Below are 11,888 nucleotides of genomic sequence, written 5' to 3' on the forward strand. Positions count from 1 at the left end.
TAATCTAAACACGTTTTAAACACGTTTTAAACACGATATACTCACATTGTTTTTCAATGTCGATGCCATGGTTGTTGATCAATCTAGTGAAAAGGTGGGAAGAGTAAATTTGAAGTCGGTGGAACTATTTGTGGGTGTGCCGAGGTTTACCCGACTCATCCGAAGTTTTCCCTACCTCAGGTGAGCTGCATCCTGCGCCTAAACCCTGGGAACATGTTAGGAACATATTTAAAGAGCGTTTAAAATAGCTACCTTTGAGTTGTTTCCAGCACATATTAACAGTCACTGTTTCAAATCCTTCTCCATCAAGATGGAACCATTTAATAGGTCTTTGGAGGATTTGAGATATTAGATTAAACACCCTTATAAAGCAAAGGGTATAGGTCTAAGGATTACTTGTATTGACAAGTACTCGAGCGAGTGTAAAAACTATATAAATAGGTTAGAAACAAGGTAGGAATATAATAGAGTAACTACTACCTTTTCCGTGATCTTTCAGCCATGCTGCAAAGATAATTTCGTTTAGGTCTTTCTGTCGAATACGCTTGAACGACATGTTAATCTCAAAATGAGTTTGTTTAAGAAAAACCTCGGCCTGTTGGTTAAGAAAGCAGATCGCTATTATACTATCGCGATTATTATAGATTTTTTGAATATATGCCTGAACATGTTAGGAATATGTTTCTAAAGGGTTTATAAAGGGTTTATACTGTCGTTGGATCTTGGTGACTTTGTCTTTGCTCAAAAAGTAGACCGGCAAAATGTTTGCCCTCTAGATAAGACAACAGCTTCTCCTTCTGGATAAGAACTGATATTCTATCCATAGTAGCAAAGCTATTATGAATTTATACCAGAGATTTTGAGTCATATTTCCGACAGAACTCTTTTAGAGAATCACTTCGAAGGAATTTCGCTAGAACATGTTTAGGAGATATTCAGAAAACGTTTAGAAACGAATTTACCAAGTGTTAAGTCTGGATCCCGAATCCGTCGAATCAGATGCGTAATCTCTTCTAGTATCCGCTTTGGAGCCTTATTTGGAGGAGGCGGGACATGAGTATGTACACCATGAGACGTAAATAGAACGTATGGTGTTGTAGAAAGGTCATCGGGGATAAAGATGTGAAAGGTAACACCACAGGAAGCAGATACTAACTTTCCGGGACCCTGTGGATGATCAATACCTTAGGAAGATAATTAGAAATCGTTTATATTATGTTCCAAGCGTCTTACATACCACATGTTGGTCTTCGAGTCGACTGCTGCTTAACTACTCCGCACTCCTCTTACTCTACTAGTATACTATTCTCGATAAGGCTTCGAAGATGACCAGTATCGAATTCTCCGTTTGGCGGTAAATACTTCATAAAGTGTCTACTTATTGTCTGAATGGTGGAGTTACTGCAACTTAGATAAGGATGGCAGATACCAGCCATGTCCTATAGATTTTAGAACTCTTTAGAACGTGTTTAAAATATATTCAAAATATATTTACATACCGGTGTCACCAATTGACGAAAAACTAGGCTGCACGTATCGTTCTGTTCCTCACACGCAATACCAGTACGGAAACGATGTTGCGCCCCGATAAGAAGACTATCTCTAACTATCAGTTTAGTACTAGTTATATTCGGAATATGTTTCAAGCCTATTTGAATTTCGTTTCCTTTTATCAGGTTCTGTTCGATTAATCTAATTTCTTTTTTGTTAAATTAAGGTCCAGTCATTTTCGGAAAGTGAAATATGCGAATATGATTTAAAGAAATTATAAGTTCAACCCCCTGTCAAGTAGCCAACCACTCGAGTAGCCAGTATCACTACCTCTATCACCATCTCTCTAACCGCGATATCTCCACCACCGTACAATATCATGATACCAAACTCGGAAGACCCGGTCCAACAGGCTATTGATGCCTTACAGACCGGTCAATGCAAATCACAAAACGAAGCTGCGGCGCTATTCAAGGTCAACCGACGCACCCTTCAAACCCGCCTAAAAGGCCGCCTACCACGCGTAGTAGCTCAACAATCTCGCCAACGCCTTACACCGGACCAAGAATCCTTTTTAGTCGACTGGATACTTGAAAATGACGCTCAAGGATTCCCCCCTACTCACGCACGGCTTCGCGAAATGGCATCTCGAGTTCTACGCCTCCAAGGAGACTCAACGCCCCTCGGGAAGAACTGGGTAACGCGTTTCCTACACCGTAATCCACGCGTTGCGACCTGTATCGGGCGTAGTCTTGATGTTGCCCGACGTCAGGCTGCAACTAAGGATACAATCGACGCGTTCTACACGTATTTTCACCAAGTTCAAACTCAGTACGATGTCCACCCCTCTGATACCTGGAATATGGATGAGGTTGGTATAGGACTAGGGATTTGCGCTAATTCTACGGTTATCGCAGACTCGCAGAAGTCAACGGCCTATATCACTAGTCCTATGGGCCGCGAATGGATTAGTATCGTTGAAACTGTCTCCGCGACCGGCCAGTACATCAGACCAGCGATTATACAGAAAGGCGCCACGTTACAGTCTTCTTGGTTCCCTGAACAACCTCCAGACTTCCATTATACGGTATCAGAGAACGGCTGGACTTCAAATCAACACGCGTTGGTTTGGCTCCGTACGGTTTTCCTGCCTGAAACCGCTACACAGCGGCAGTACCGGATTCTGCTAATGGACGGGCACGGGAGCCACGCAACCATCGATTCCTTGTACGAATGCAAGATAAACAACGTAATCGTGGTCTTCCTACCTGCACATACCTCCCATATCCTTCAACCTCTGGATCTCGCCTGTTTTTCGCCTCTAAAACGCTTTTATAAGACCCTCCTCCGCCAAAGCGCGTATATCGACGAGGCCCTACCGATTAAACGACGGAGATTCATTGTCCTCTATGCAGAGGCACGTCAGGCACGCCTAACCGACCGTACAATCAGATCTGGGTGGAAGGCTGCAGGACTTGTGCCGTTTGACCGGTCAAAGGGCCTCAGTAACCGCTTCGTTGTACCGTCACCGCCTACCGTAACCGCACCACCAATTCCACCACCAAACACGCCTCCACGCACCCCCATACCAGTCCCCTCCGTTCTCCAGACGACGCCCTACAAGCCAAAACAGGTACAGAGTGCATTACGCGTTCTTAGCAAGAATACACGCGTGGCAAAGACGACGAAGTCGTATATAGAGAAGGCAGCCAAGGCGATCGGAGTGCAACAGGCGCGTCAGGCCTCATCAGATCTGAAAATCGCGGGCTTACAGGCACGCTTTGATGCTGCTACAGCACCAAAACGTAAAAAGAAAGTTCAGATAGATCTTAATCAGAGGTTTGCGCAAGTTCGGGAGATCAAATTGGCACAAGAAGCTGTACGAGCGGTAGAGGAAGATTACCAACGAAGACATCCAATTTCGGAGGCCAAATCTACATCAGAGTCTCTCCAAGCTGTATCTTTTGAATCATGCTGTATAGATTTCCAAATATAATATGTTTTAGTAGAGATATTGCTGTCTGACCGATGGAGGTTGAGATGGTGATACTGGCTACTCGAGTGGTTGGCTACTTGACAGGGGGTTGAACTTAAACAAATTCATAGTGCTTTACTGCTGTGCAGCCAAGTTTGATCTTTTTCCCGCGTATATTTCCTAGATAGGTACATATCATGGACTTTGGGGGATGTATTTTTTTGAAGGAATATTGGATCTAGATAGATTAGAAGTATATTTAAAGCGTTTAAAATAGGATAGGAATATCTTACATCAATGTTAGTTGGATTTTTTTGACCTTCAACATTGATGCAATATGTGTACCCATGTGGATCCGTTTTAGGGTAGTCTGGTAGGACAGCACAATGCTCTAGATAGAGCGTCGATAGAGGGTAATATACTGCTTTAGATAGAATAGTGATCTGATCGAGTGATACCTACGATCGATATAGTTGATTAGCTTCAGAACATGTTCTAAATATATTACGCAGGAAGATACTTACTTCACCATCCTCAATTGCAATATGTGATTCTTTATAGAAATCATCATCAAACATAAGCTGGAGATCTTCTTGGTCGACTTCATTACTCTCATCATCAGAATTCTCTTCAGATAGAAGGATTGGAGATTGAGCTACAGCATGGTTATTAATATACATATTTCAAACATGTTTGAAACATCTTACGCATTTTCCATATAGTTAGAGGGAGTGTGGGGTTGAATTGAGATGTGTGTATCCAGAAAGGTGAGCCGACCAACGTCGATCATAGATATAGGTCAACTGACCTCACGTGATTAACCTAACCCGATTAGGATGGTAAGCCGAACCTTTTTCAGGGTCAGCCGAGCTGTCACCACGTTGTTCCAGCAGCGAAGTTGTTGTATTGTTGTGAGATCTAGGTATCTGAAAGTTGCGTTCAAGTTGCGTGTTCTTATGTCAATGCCTGGTCCCCTGGCCCTCAAGATATATGAGATTCGTGGCAAGTTTATTAATGCAGTTTGTAGCCTCGAGCTCCCTTAGATGAAACCTTGGTCTGCGACACTTCTCCTTCTCTCTTTAGCAATTCAACAGCGTTACCAGCTTACCAAATCCTTCGTGGTTTGGGCCCATGACAACACCATCTGTAATAGCTTATACGCTGGGGGATCTATATCGAGTCAGACAGCATTGTCTAAGCTCCGAATTCTCGCTCTCTGGATTGACCGGAGCCCACTGTCGGAACTCCGCGGCTATTACTTAGTCACCGCACCTTGTAGATTACATAAGATTACATAAGCCTTGGTATATATACCCGTCAAGGTAAACTGTACTTCTGACCGAATACAAGCATCTCACTGCCTCTGAACAGGTATCCTATTGTTTCCGTGATTGATTGACACGCCAAAACGATTAACACCCACGGAGACGGCAGAAATGGAAAGAAGTCTGTTAATTCATGAATCTCTCGGAAAAATTCATTGAATATGATGTAGAGACTCGTTGGAACTCTACCTATCGAATGTTAGACGACGGGTTAAAAGCAAAGGCTCAGATTAATCGATACCTAGCCCTACAGACGGAGATACCTTCCTTTACCGCCGAGGAATGGCAGCACCTGTCTCAGATTCATCAAGTACTGAGCAAATTCAACGAGCTCACCCTGTTCGTATCAGAGCGAAAGCCACAGATCAGCCTTACTGTCCCACTCTATTATAAGCTACATGATTTACTCAATAAGGGGTCTGAAGCTCAGGGAGTCTTTTCGGGATTAGATCGTGATATTGCCCGAGCAATTAAGGAAGGAATGAAGAAATACGAGAAATACTACACCTTTATAGATGAATTAGATACCTACTATACTACTCTAATTCTAGATCCTCGGGTGAAAGGAGACCTAATCCTCAATGAATTAGAGGATAAAGAGGCTAGGAATCTAATATTAAGAGCTGTCCGTAACAGTCTTCATCAGAAATATCCACTTCGGAACCGCGAGTCGCCTAGAACGGTATTACAGCAGTCGGCATCAGAAACCAAGATAGTAGAATCCCGAATGCTCCAACGGCTACAGCCTTAAGCGGTGCCCCTTCTGTCCGATATTGATTGGTACTTTAATAGTCCTCGAGTTAGCAATATTGATACTACAGATCTGAATTGGCTTTGTAACTGGTGGCGAGTACACAAGGATGAACTGCCTTAAATGGCAGCAGCAGCAAGAGAGTATCTACCAATTCCATCGTCAGAGGTGTCAGTGGAACGATTATTCAATGCGGCAAGAGATATATTAGGTATCCGGAGATATTCGATAAAGGGTGAAACAATGCGGATGTTGATGTTGATAAATGATCCCTATCCAAAGCCCTAGAATTCCAGCAGCCAAGTTATCTAAAAATCTTTATAGAAATCAGATTAAAGCTAGTCCTAATGAAGTAGTTTACCGATTCACCGATTTCGCCGATATTGACCAAAATTTAACGGATAAAATATCGGTAGAATAGAAAGCTGCCGATATAAATCGGCGAATCGTATCCGCAAACCTGAAAGGTTGACGATATCGTATCCGTGCCGATATCGTATCCGCAAAATCGGGAAATCTGCCAATCGGGAACAGCCCTAACTATAGTTATACACTTGCTACGCCCTAACTAACTCCACAATTTCTTTGCCCCATATAGAATTTAAATATGAGACCAAGGGGAGCAGCTCATTTCCAAACGTCTTGTTTCATCACCCACTCAACGGCGAATCCTATGGAACTGTATTATAACCATGACCTTTGTCTCAAACCGTAACGAACTACGACAACCAATTTCAAGTCCTATCAACGTCATGCGTCTCCCTCGGGAAACGACAACGCGTCCCAATACACGCTTTATCAGGACATTCGTGTCCAAGAATGCATTTTGCATCTCTGCACTGGAGCCCAGACCGACATGGCGACTGGCGTGCGATCAATCGCCGAGCTTCAAGTCCTTTCTCATCAAGCCTACTTCCATGCACGTAGGTCTTCGTGCACTTAGGATAAGGGCACTCTCCTAGAATGTGGTACGCGTTACAGAGTTTCTTGTTTCTCTGGGCCTGCACGAGTGATTGAGGTGGGTTGAGGATCTCATCAAGGCGCTGGCCCTTGCTATTTTGTAGGATGGGGTAGTCCATACGAGCGGGTACAATTATAGTCGTTGAGGAGTGCCGACTTTTGTCTATTGTGACCGCAGTAGCATCGACAGGGCTTGCAATTGTGGTAGCGTAGCTAGGTGCCCTTGAGATTGGAGTAGGAGAGGGTGTCGTAGAGAAAGACACTCGCCGGGACGGTAGCTTCGTCCCTCTGAAGACATCAGGGAAATGCACAATGAGGAATTTGTCTTTTAGTACTGCCAGCTCCTTGGCAAATGGGGGTCCTTCTACTAGAACGATTCGTTTGCTCTTCGAGTTGCCTCCAATGTAAGGCTGGAGAAGTCGCGCGTAGCCGTCATCGGCGGATCCGCCGAATATGACCGCCTGGCACTGAACATCGGCCATATCGTGCTCGAACCATGCTAAGATGAACGTTAAATGTTGTCTTTCTCCTATGCCACAAGTTTTGATGTTACCTTTCAGCTTGGAATCCGCGCATTCCTTCCCATCGCCAGCATCTACGAAATCACACATAGGATGTCCCATGTTGAAACCACGAACGAACATCTGAAGACCATCTGCACTACCCAGAATCTTGTTGTAACAGTATGCGGATGCCAAACCCTTTGTGTTTGCATATACACGGACTCGGATTTGGATGTTGCTTGGCAAGTCAAGCTCGGTTGAAGCATACTCGCACACTTTGTTCCTCAGATGGCACGCTGCCTCCTTCCCTCCTTGTTGGGCAGATTCGACAAAGTGATCGACGAACTGTGAAGATATTGCAATAAGCAATTATACTCGAAACTGTGCCGATATGATGGGTCAAGATATAATGAGTGCTTACTTACCGGCACGCAATCGCCATCGATCAAAACTGAAACGAAGCCGTTAGAACCCTTTGTACTCAGTCAATAAACAGGTCTTATATTGTCATGTTCTGAGAAACGTACGATCTCCTCTTCCGTCTTCTTCAGCTTAACCTGAACATCATAATGCTTCGTTTGGTATAATTTAGTGGTCTCCTGTTCACGTTCAAGATGCCACTCTTTCTCTGTAAAACTATGCTGTATCTTCTCAACGCGACTGATCAGGTCCTGTAAATAAAGTGGCCTATTAGTAACAGTCTGCGAAACAGGGAACAGGCGTGTAAGCAATTAACCTCTATGAGTTGGTCCTTTCCTCCCTCAACTTCTTTCAACCTGTTGAACTGCTCCCGAAACGATTCAACAGAAACCATGGCTGCTAACGTCCACCTGAAATGTTATCACGGATACCTCTTATAGTACAATCAGAGATATGGAGATAAGTGAGGAAGATCGTGACTCGACGTTTAGATAATTTCTCCTTCGCTTGTAATCATGCGCCGTTGGACAGCTATGCGGCGTTTAAGTGGCTAGAGATCTCTGTTCCAGCAACTTTGTGACACAGCCAATGCAACCAACAATTTTCGCCCTGTTTGGTCTACGGCCACTGCGGCCTAACGAAACCGTCTACCCACCCTATAGGAAAATTCTGTGAGAGTGCGATGTATGCGAGCCCGGTGACTCACCAAAAAGTAGGTTACACAGCAAGCGTTTCGTCAAATGGCAGAGGGACACATCGCACTCGCCCAGTGGAATGCATTGTTATGGTCCCAGGCCTGCGGCCTGTTCCCTTGGTTGTGGCTGAAGACGTGGCTGGTGGATTATATCAGAGAAGCAAACAAACATGGTACACTAAGTAGACAAATGTCTGCACACACCCCCGAAAATCACCAAATCTAATCGCTATACACCGTATCTTGAGATACGCTGCAAAACACATACAAATGCAAATTCAGTCTACTTTTTTGATTTCTTAATTGGGAAATATCTAATATTTCGTATGCCACCCTTTTGCCTTGATTACCGCCCGTAGACGTCGCGGAATTGAGTCGATCAGCTCTCGGATCGTCTCCTGAGGGATCGCCCACCACGCCTCCTTTAACGCCGCATTCATGGCCTCCCGTGCCTCCTCCGAGGCGCCCATCGTCTTCAATTCAGGGTGCAGCTCTAGGACCTTTGATTTCAACAGATGCCATATGTGCTCGATGGGGTTGATGTCTGGGGAATTGGCCGGCCAATCGATGACCCAAATGCCGTGCGTCTCCAGCCATTCTTGGGTGATTTTAGCCGTATGGATCCTTGCGTTATCCTGGATAACAACATCCCCGGGTTCGTACGTAGGGAGAAGTCCCTCCTCTAACGTAGCGATGTAGGATTTCGCGGAATAGCCCTGTCTTGCGGAGGTTTCGTCGCCGTCCATGATCACCAGGCCTAACCTCCCATCACGCGAGATTGAGCCCCATATCATCTGTGAAATGGCCTTGCCAGAGGTCTTAGGCTCTACCATTTGCGGATCATATGCCTCGTGGTACAGTCGCCATACCCATACCTGCTTACCGCCCGCCCCCTTCTCATACGAGCACTCGTCCGTGGAGTGGGTCCGGGAGAAGTCGAATTCAAGGAATTCGTGGGCAAATCGGAGGCGGTCTTTTGCGTGGTAGGGCTTCAGGTAAGGCCTCTTCTTCGCTCGCCATTTCGTAAGGTGATATTTCTTAAGGGTTCGGTAGATAGTCTTCCTAGAAATGCGGAGGTACGAAATACCTGCGAGGAGCTCTCCATACTCCATTTTAGGAAATCGACGCGCGATTTGAACGATATGCCGTTCGTCAGGGCGTGATAGCTTATGGGGACACCCTTCACGGGGTAAAGATACGGTGGTTTGATGTTCTTCCCACCTCTCTAGAGTCCCATACACCGCGCTTCTAGAGACGCGAAAGTTCCGCGCGATTTCAGTCTTTGGTTTCCCATCTTCAGCAGCCTGAACAATCCCAACTCTTTGAGCGGCCGATAACTCCTTATTACGCCCTCGATTACCACTTATTTTTGTGCCAAAAGACCTCATTTTGGTAAAGTTATTGATTGTCAAAGTAAGGGGTGGGTGTAGAGATATTCAGCTGAGAATGGGGTCTGTGCGCAGACTTTTGGCTTAGTACTTTAACACAGCATTAGGGCATTGGAGAGGAGAGTCGCTATCTCGCGCACAAAGGTGCCGGGAGATTTCTTCTCTGTCGACTGTCTCTCTCTTCAGTTTAGATTAATGGAACTTCGTAATCGCAGACCTTGCGCATCCAGACCGTGTCATGCATATCCAGGACGCAGGGTGATCTTGTCGCATTACGCGTGGGTGATGCTTAAGCAGATGGGAGAGAGAGTGTGTTGATAGCTTAGCGTGTCTATCCACACGGAAGCAATAGGTTACGTGACGAAGAATGTAAAGTGCTTGTATTTCTGTAAGAAGTAGAGTACCGAACGAGGTAGATATACCTATGACTAAGTAATAGCCGAAGAGGGGAAACGAATGACTAAGTAATAGCCGAAGCGGGGAAACAGATGACTAAGTAATGACATCAGATCTTGACATTTCTTTTCCCAGAACCTTTTAAACCCTGTTCTGGGTCCCAAAACTGAGGATATTTCTTTGATAATATTTGGGACAAAGTCTATACCTAAATAAATTGATCGAAGCGTTGCTGGATATCCCGAACCAGAGTCGAAACCATCGTTGAAAAATTCGACTTGGATCAAGCCATATCGATCTTGGCAGGATATTTCCCGCCAAGATCGAAATCATGTCTTGGCATAAGCCCTCATGCCAAGGTATGGAAGGCAAACCAATGGTAGGTGGTTGATTTGAGACCAGGGGGTTCCCTAGAAGGATAAACTGACCCTTTTGATTCCGTCCTTTTCAATATCCAGGGAGGAGAAGGTTTTTTGTGCCTGCCATCCTGTCTTCATCCCGCCTTTCATGCTATATACCCGTGACAGCCATCAGTTCCTGGCAGTTCCCGGATGGTCCCGCTAAACGACTGTTCTGCGAAGTTGGTAGCTAATTCCTACCTTCAGCCTTGCTTAACATCGATCTATGATAATTTCCTTTAAGAACGGATATTGGCTCCAGTCGGGGATCCAACAACTACTCTGTATTCGGGAGGAGGACTGGAGGACATGAGCGATTCGGGAGAGCCCTCTCTCTTCTATGAGCCCTCTCTAATAGGCGTATCCACGACTCTCTGGTTCAAGTATGTGGGAAGGGAGAGATACATTTCACTAAATCTGCATATGTATGGCACGCAAATGCATGAATTCAGAACCAGTGCACAGAGATCCACTGCTTAACTGAATCCGCCTTGGGCCATCCCAGCATTTCCAATCACCGGTCAGTCCACTATGGCCTTTTTAAGGGGATATGGCGGCAGAAGGAGAGTCGAAGAGCTTGGGTACACTTCCGCGATGAAGCTTCAATGGCTAGTTGAGGCACCATACATGAACCTCCCCGCACCTCCATTATCAAAACATCGCTGACCGGTGCGAGGCTCTGCATACTCATAGTTATAGTCATTATCTCCGTCACACCATATATAGATTCTATGATACCACGTTCCTATTCTTCCGCCATTCTCTATTTTCGCTTCCGGTTTCGTCTTCGGTCATCGTAATCGCACATGGCAGAAGCGCTCGCGATTGTTGGCGCACTCGCTGCATGCTTGCAGCTCGCCAAAGGATTTTCAGAACTCGGCAAGTCGATTGTCGCAGCCAGCCAGGGCATACGCTACGTACCAGAATATATTTCGGAACTGAAAGATAGCGCGGAGTTGTTTACGATAAGCCTGAGAAAACTCGTCAGAGCTGCGAAGAAAGCATATAGCGATAATAAAGAATCTACGGAAGCACGCGAGACTGCAAAAGCGATGGATATTATCAGATCTCAAGGCAGGAAACTGAAACCAAAGATTTACGACCTTGTAAGGCAAGTCGAGGGCAGGCTGTTCTCCTCGACATTTTCGCAATTGTTTAGCAAGCTTCGTGTACTGTTCAAGCAGACGGGTGTGCAAAGCCTTCAGAATTCCTTACACAGGTTGATGCATACTACCCACCTACTCGGGTCGGGTATCATCCTTGACACACTTCTCGCACGAATCAAGAAGCTAGAAGATGAGGATATTCCTGTTTCAGAGGATTTAAGAGACGAAGTGTAAGTACTATGATTACAAGTCTGCAAATCGATTGTCGCTGATGCTGGCCGTAGATCATTGCTTAGACAAGAGATTCAAACCCACAGATCCATTGCGAAAGACTTAGAAAAACGACTCAAGGTTCAAATTGAGGGCTCGAGTACTGGAGACAGTCTTTCGCGGGATATGGCGAAAATGCTAGATGCTTCACAAAAGCTCGATCATTACGTGGAAAGAACAGTCTCTAGGGTCGCCCCCGAATTGGTTGCGA

At 45.3% G+C, this 11,888-nt stretch overlaps 5 protein-coding genes across 5 annotated transcripts; 3 read left to right on the forward strand and 2 right to left on the reverse strand.

The window, feature by feature from the left end:
- Window positions 1–3,569: 3,569 nt before the first annotated feature.
- On the reverse strand, window positions 3,570–4,346 carry P152DRAFT_463094 (uncharacterized protein). Its single transcript, XM_033680467.1, has 3 exons — window positions 4,174–4,346; window positions 3,991–4,121; window positions 3,570–3,924 (listed from the first exon to the last, which is right to left on the reverse strand). Exons 1-3 carry the CDS (start codon window positions 4,175–4,177, stop codon window positions 3,592–3,594), a joined length of 468 nt encoding a protein of 155 aa, XP_033529516.1. The 5' UTR covers window positions 4,178–4,346; the 3' UTR covers window positions 3,570–3,591.
- Window positions 4,347–4,987: 641 nt separating this feature from the next.
- On the forward strand, window positions 4,988–5,542 carry P152DRAFT_469274 (uncharacterized protein; the record flags this gene model as incomplete). Its single annotated transcript, XM_033680885.1, has 1 exon — window positions 4,988–5,542. The coding sequence occupies one exon, from the start codon at window positions 4,988–4,990 to the stop codon at window positions 5,540–5,542; it is 555 nt and encodes a 184-aa protein (XP_033529517.1).
- Window positions 5,543–5,638: 96 nt separating this feature from the next.
- Window positions 5,639–6,053, forward strand: P152DRAFT_284852 (uncharacterized protein). The gene has a single exon (XM_033674954.1). The coding sequence runs from the start codon at window positions 5,666–5,668 to the stop codon at window positions 5,828–5,830; it is 165 nt and encodes a 54-aa protein (XP_033529518.1). The 5' UTR covers window positions 5,639–5,665; the 3' UTR covers window positions 5,831–6,053.
- Window positions 6,054–6,181: 128 nt separating this feature from the next.
- Window positions 6,182–8,095, reverse strand: P152DRAFT_463096 (C-x8-C-x5-C-x3-H type zinc finger protein-like protein). Its single transcript, XM_033680468.1, has 5 exons — window positions 7,742–8,095; window positions 7,533–7,676; window positions 7,431–7,478; window positions 7,056–7,350; window positions 6,182–7,001 (listed from the first exon to the last, which is right to left on the reverse strand). Exons 1-5 carry the CDS (start codon window positions 7,817–7,819, stop codon window positions 6,277–6,279), a joined length of 1,290 nt encoding a protein of 429 aa, XP_033529519.1. The 5' UTR covers window positions 7,820–8,095; the 3' UTR covers window positions 6,182–6,276.
- A 3,012-nt stretch (window positions 8,096–11,107) lies between these two features.
- P152DRAFT_477796 (uncharacterized protein) lies at window positions 11,108–11,641 on the forward strand (the record flags this gene model as incomplete). The annotated part of the gene is made up of 1 exon (XM_033681610.1): window positions 11,108–11,641. The coding sequence occupies one exon, from the start codon at window positions 11,108–11,110 to the stop codon at window positions 11,639–11,641; it is 534 nt and encodes a 177-aa protein (XP_033529520.1).
- Window positions 11,642–11,888: the final 247 nt, after the last annotated feature.

This window comes from Eremomyces bilateralis (genome assembly GCF_010015585.1).
Source record: "Eremomyces bilateralis CBS 781.70 unplaced genomic scaffold P152scaffold_56, whole genome shotgun sequence".
NCBI lineage: Eukaryota > Fungi > Ascomycota > Dothideomycetes > Eremomycetales > Eremomycetaceae > Eremomyces > Eremomyces bilateralis.

Excerpts from the sequence above, each read along its gene's own strand:
- P152DRAFT_463094 (XM_033680467.1), bottom strand. Across the intron at positions 3,925-3,990 it reads TTGCAATTGAGGATGGTGAA|GTATCACTCGATCAGATCAC; the intron begins GTAAGTATCTTC and ends TATCGATCGTAG.
- P152DRAFT_284852 (XM_033674954.1), top strand. The coding sequence starts at position 5,666 with ATGGCAGCAGCAGCAAGAGAGTATCTACCAATTCCATCGTCAGAGGTG.
- P152DRAFT_463096 (XM_033680468.1), bottom strand. The coding sequence starts at position 7,819 with ATGGTTTCTGTTGAATCGTTTCGGGAGCAGTTCAACAGGTTGAAAGAA. Across the intron at positions 7,677-7,741 it reads GAAAGGACCAACTCATAGAG|GACCTGATCAGTCGCGTTGA; the intron begins GTTAATTGCTTA and ends CTTTATTTACAG. Across the intron at positions 7,479-7,532 it reads AGAAGACGGAAGAGGAGATC|GGTTCTAACGGCTTCGTTTC; the intron begins GTACGTTTCTCA and ends CTGAGTACAAAG.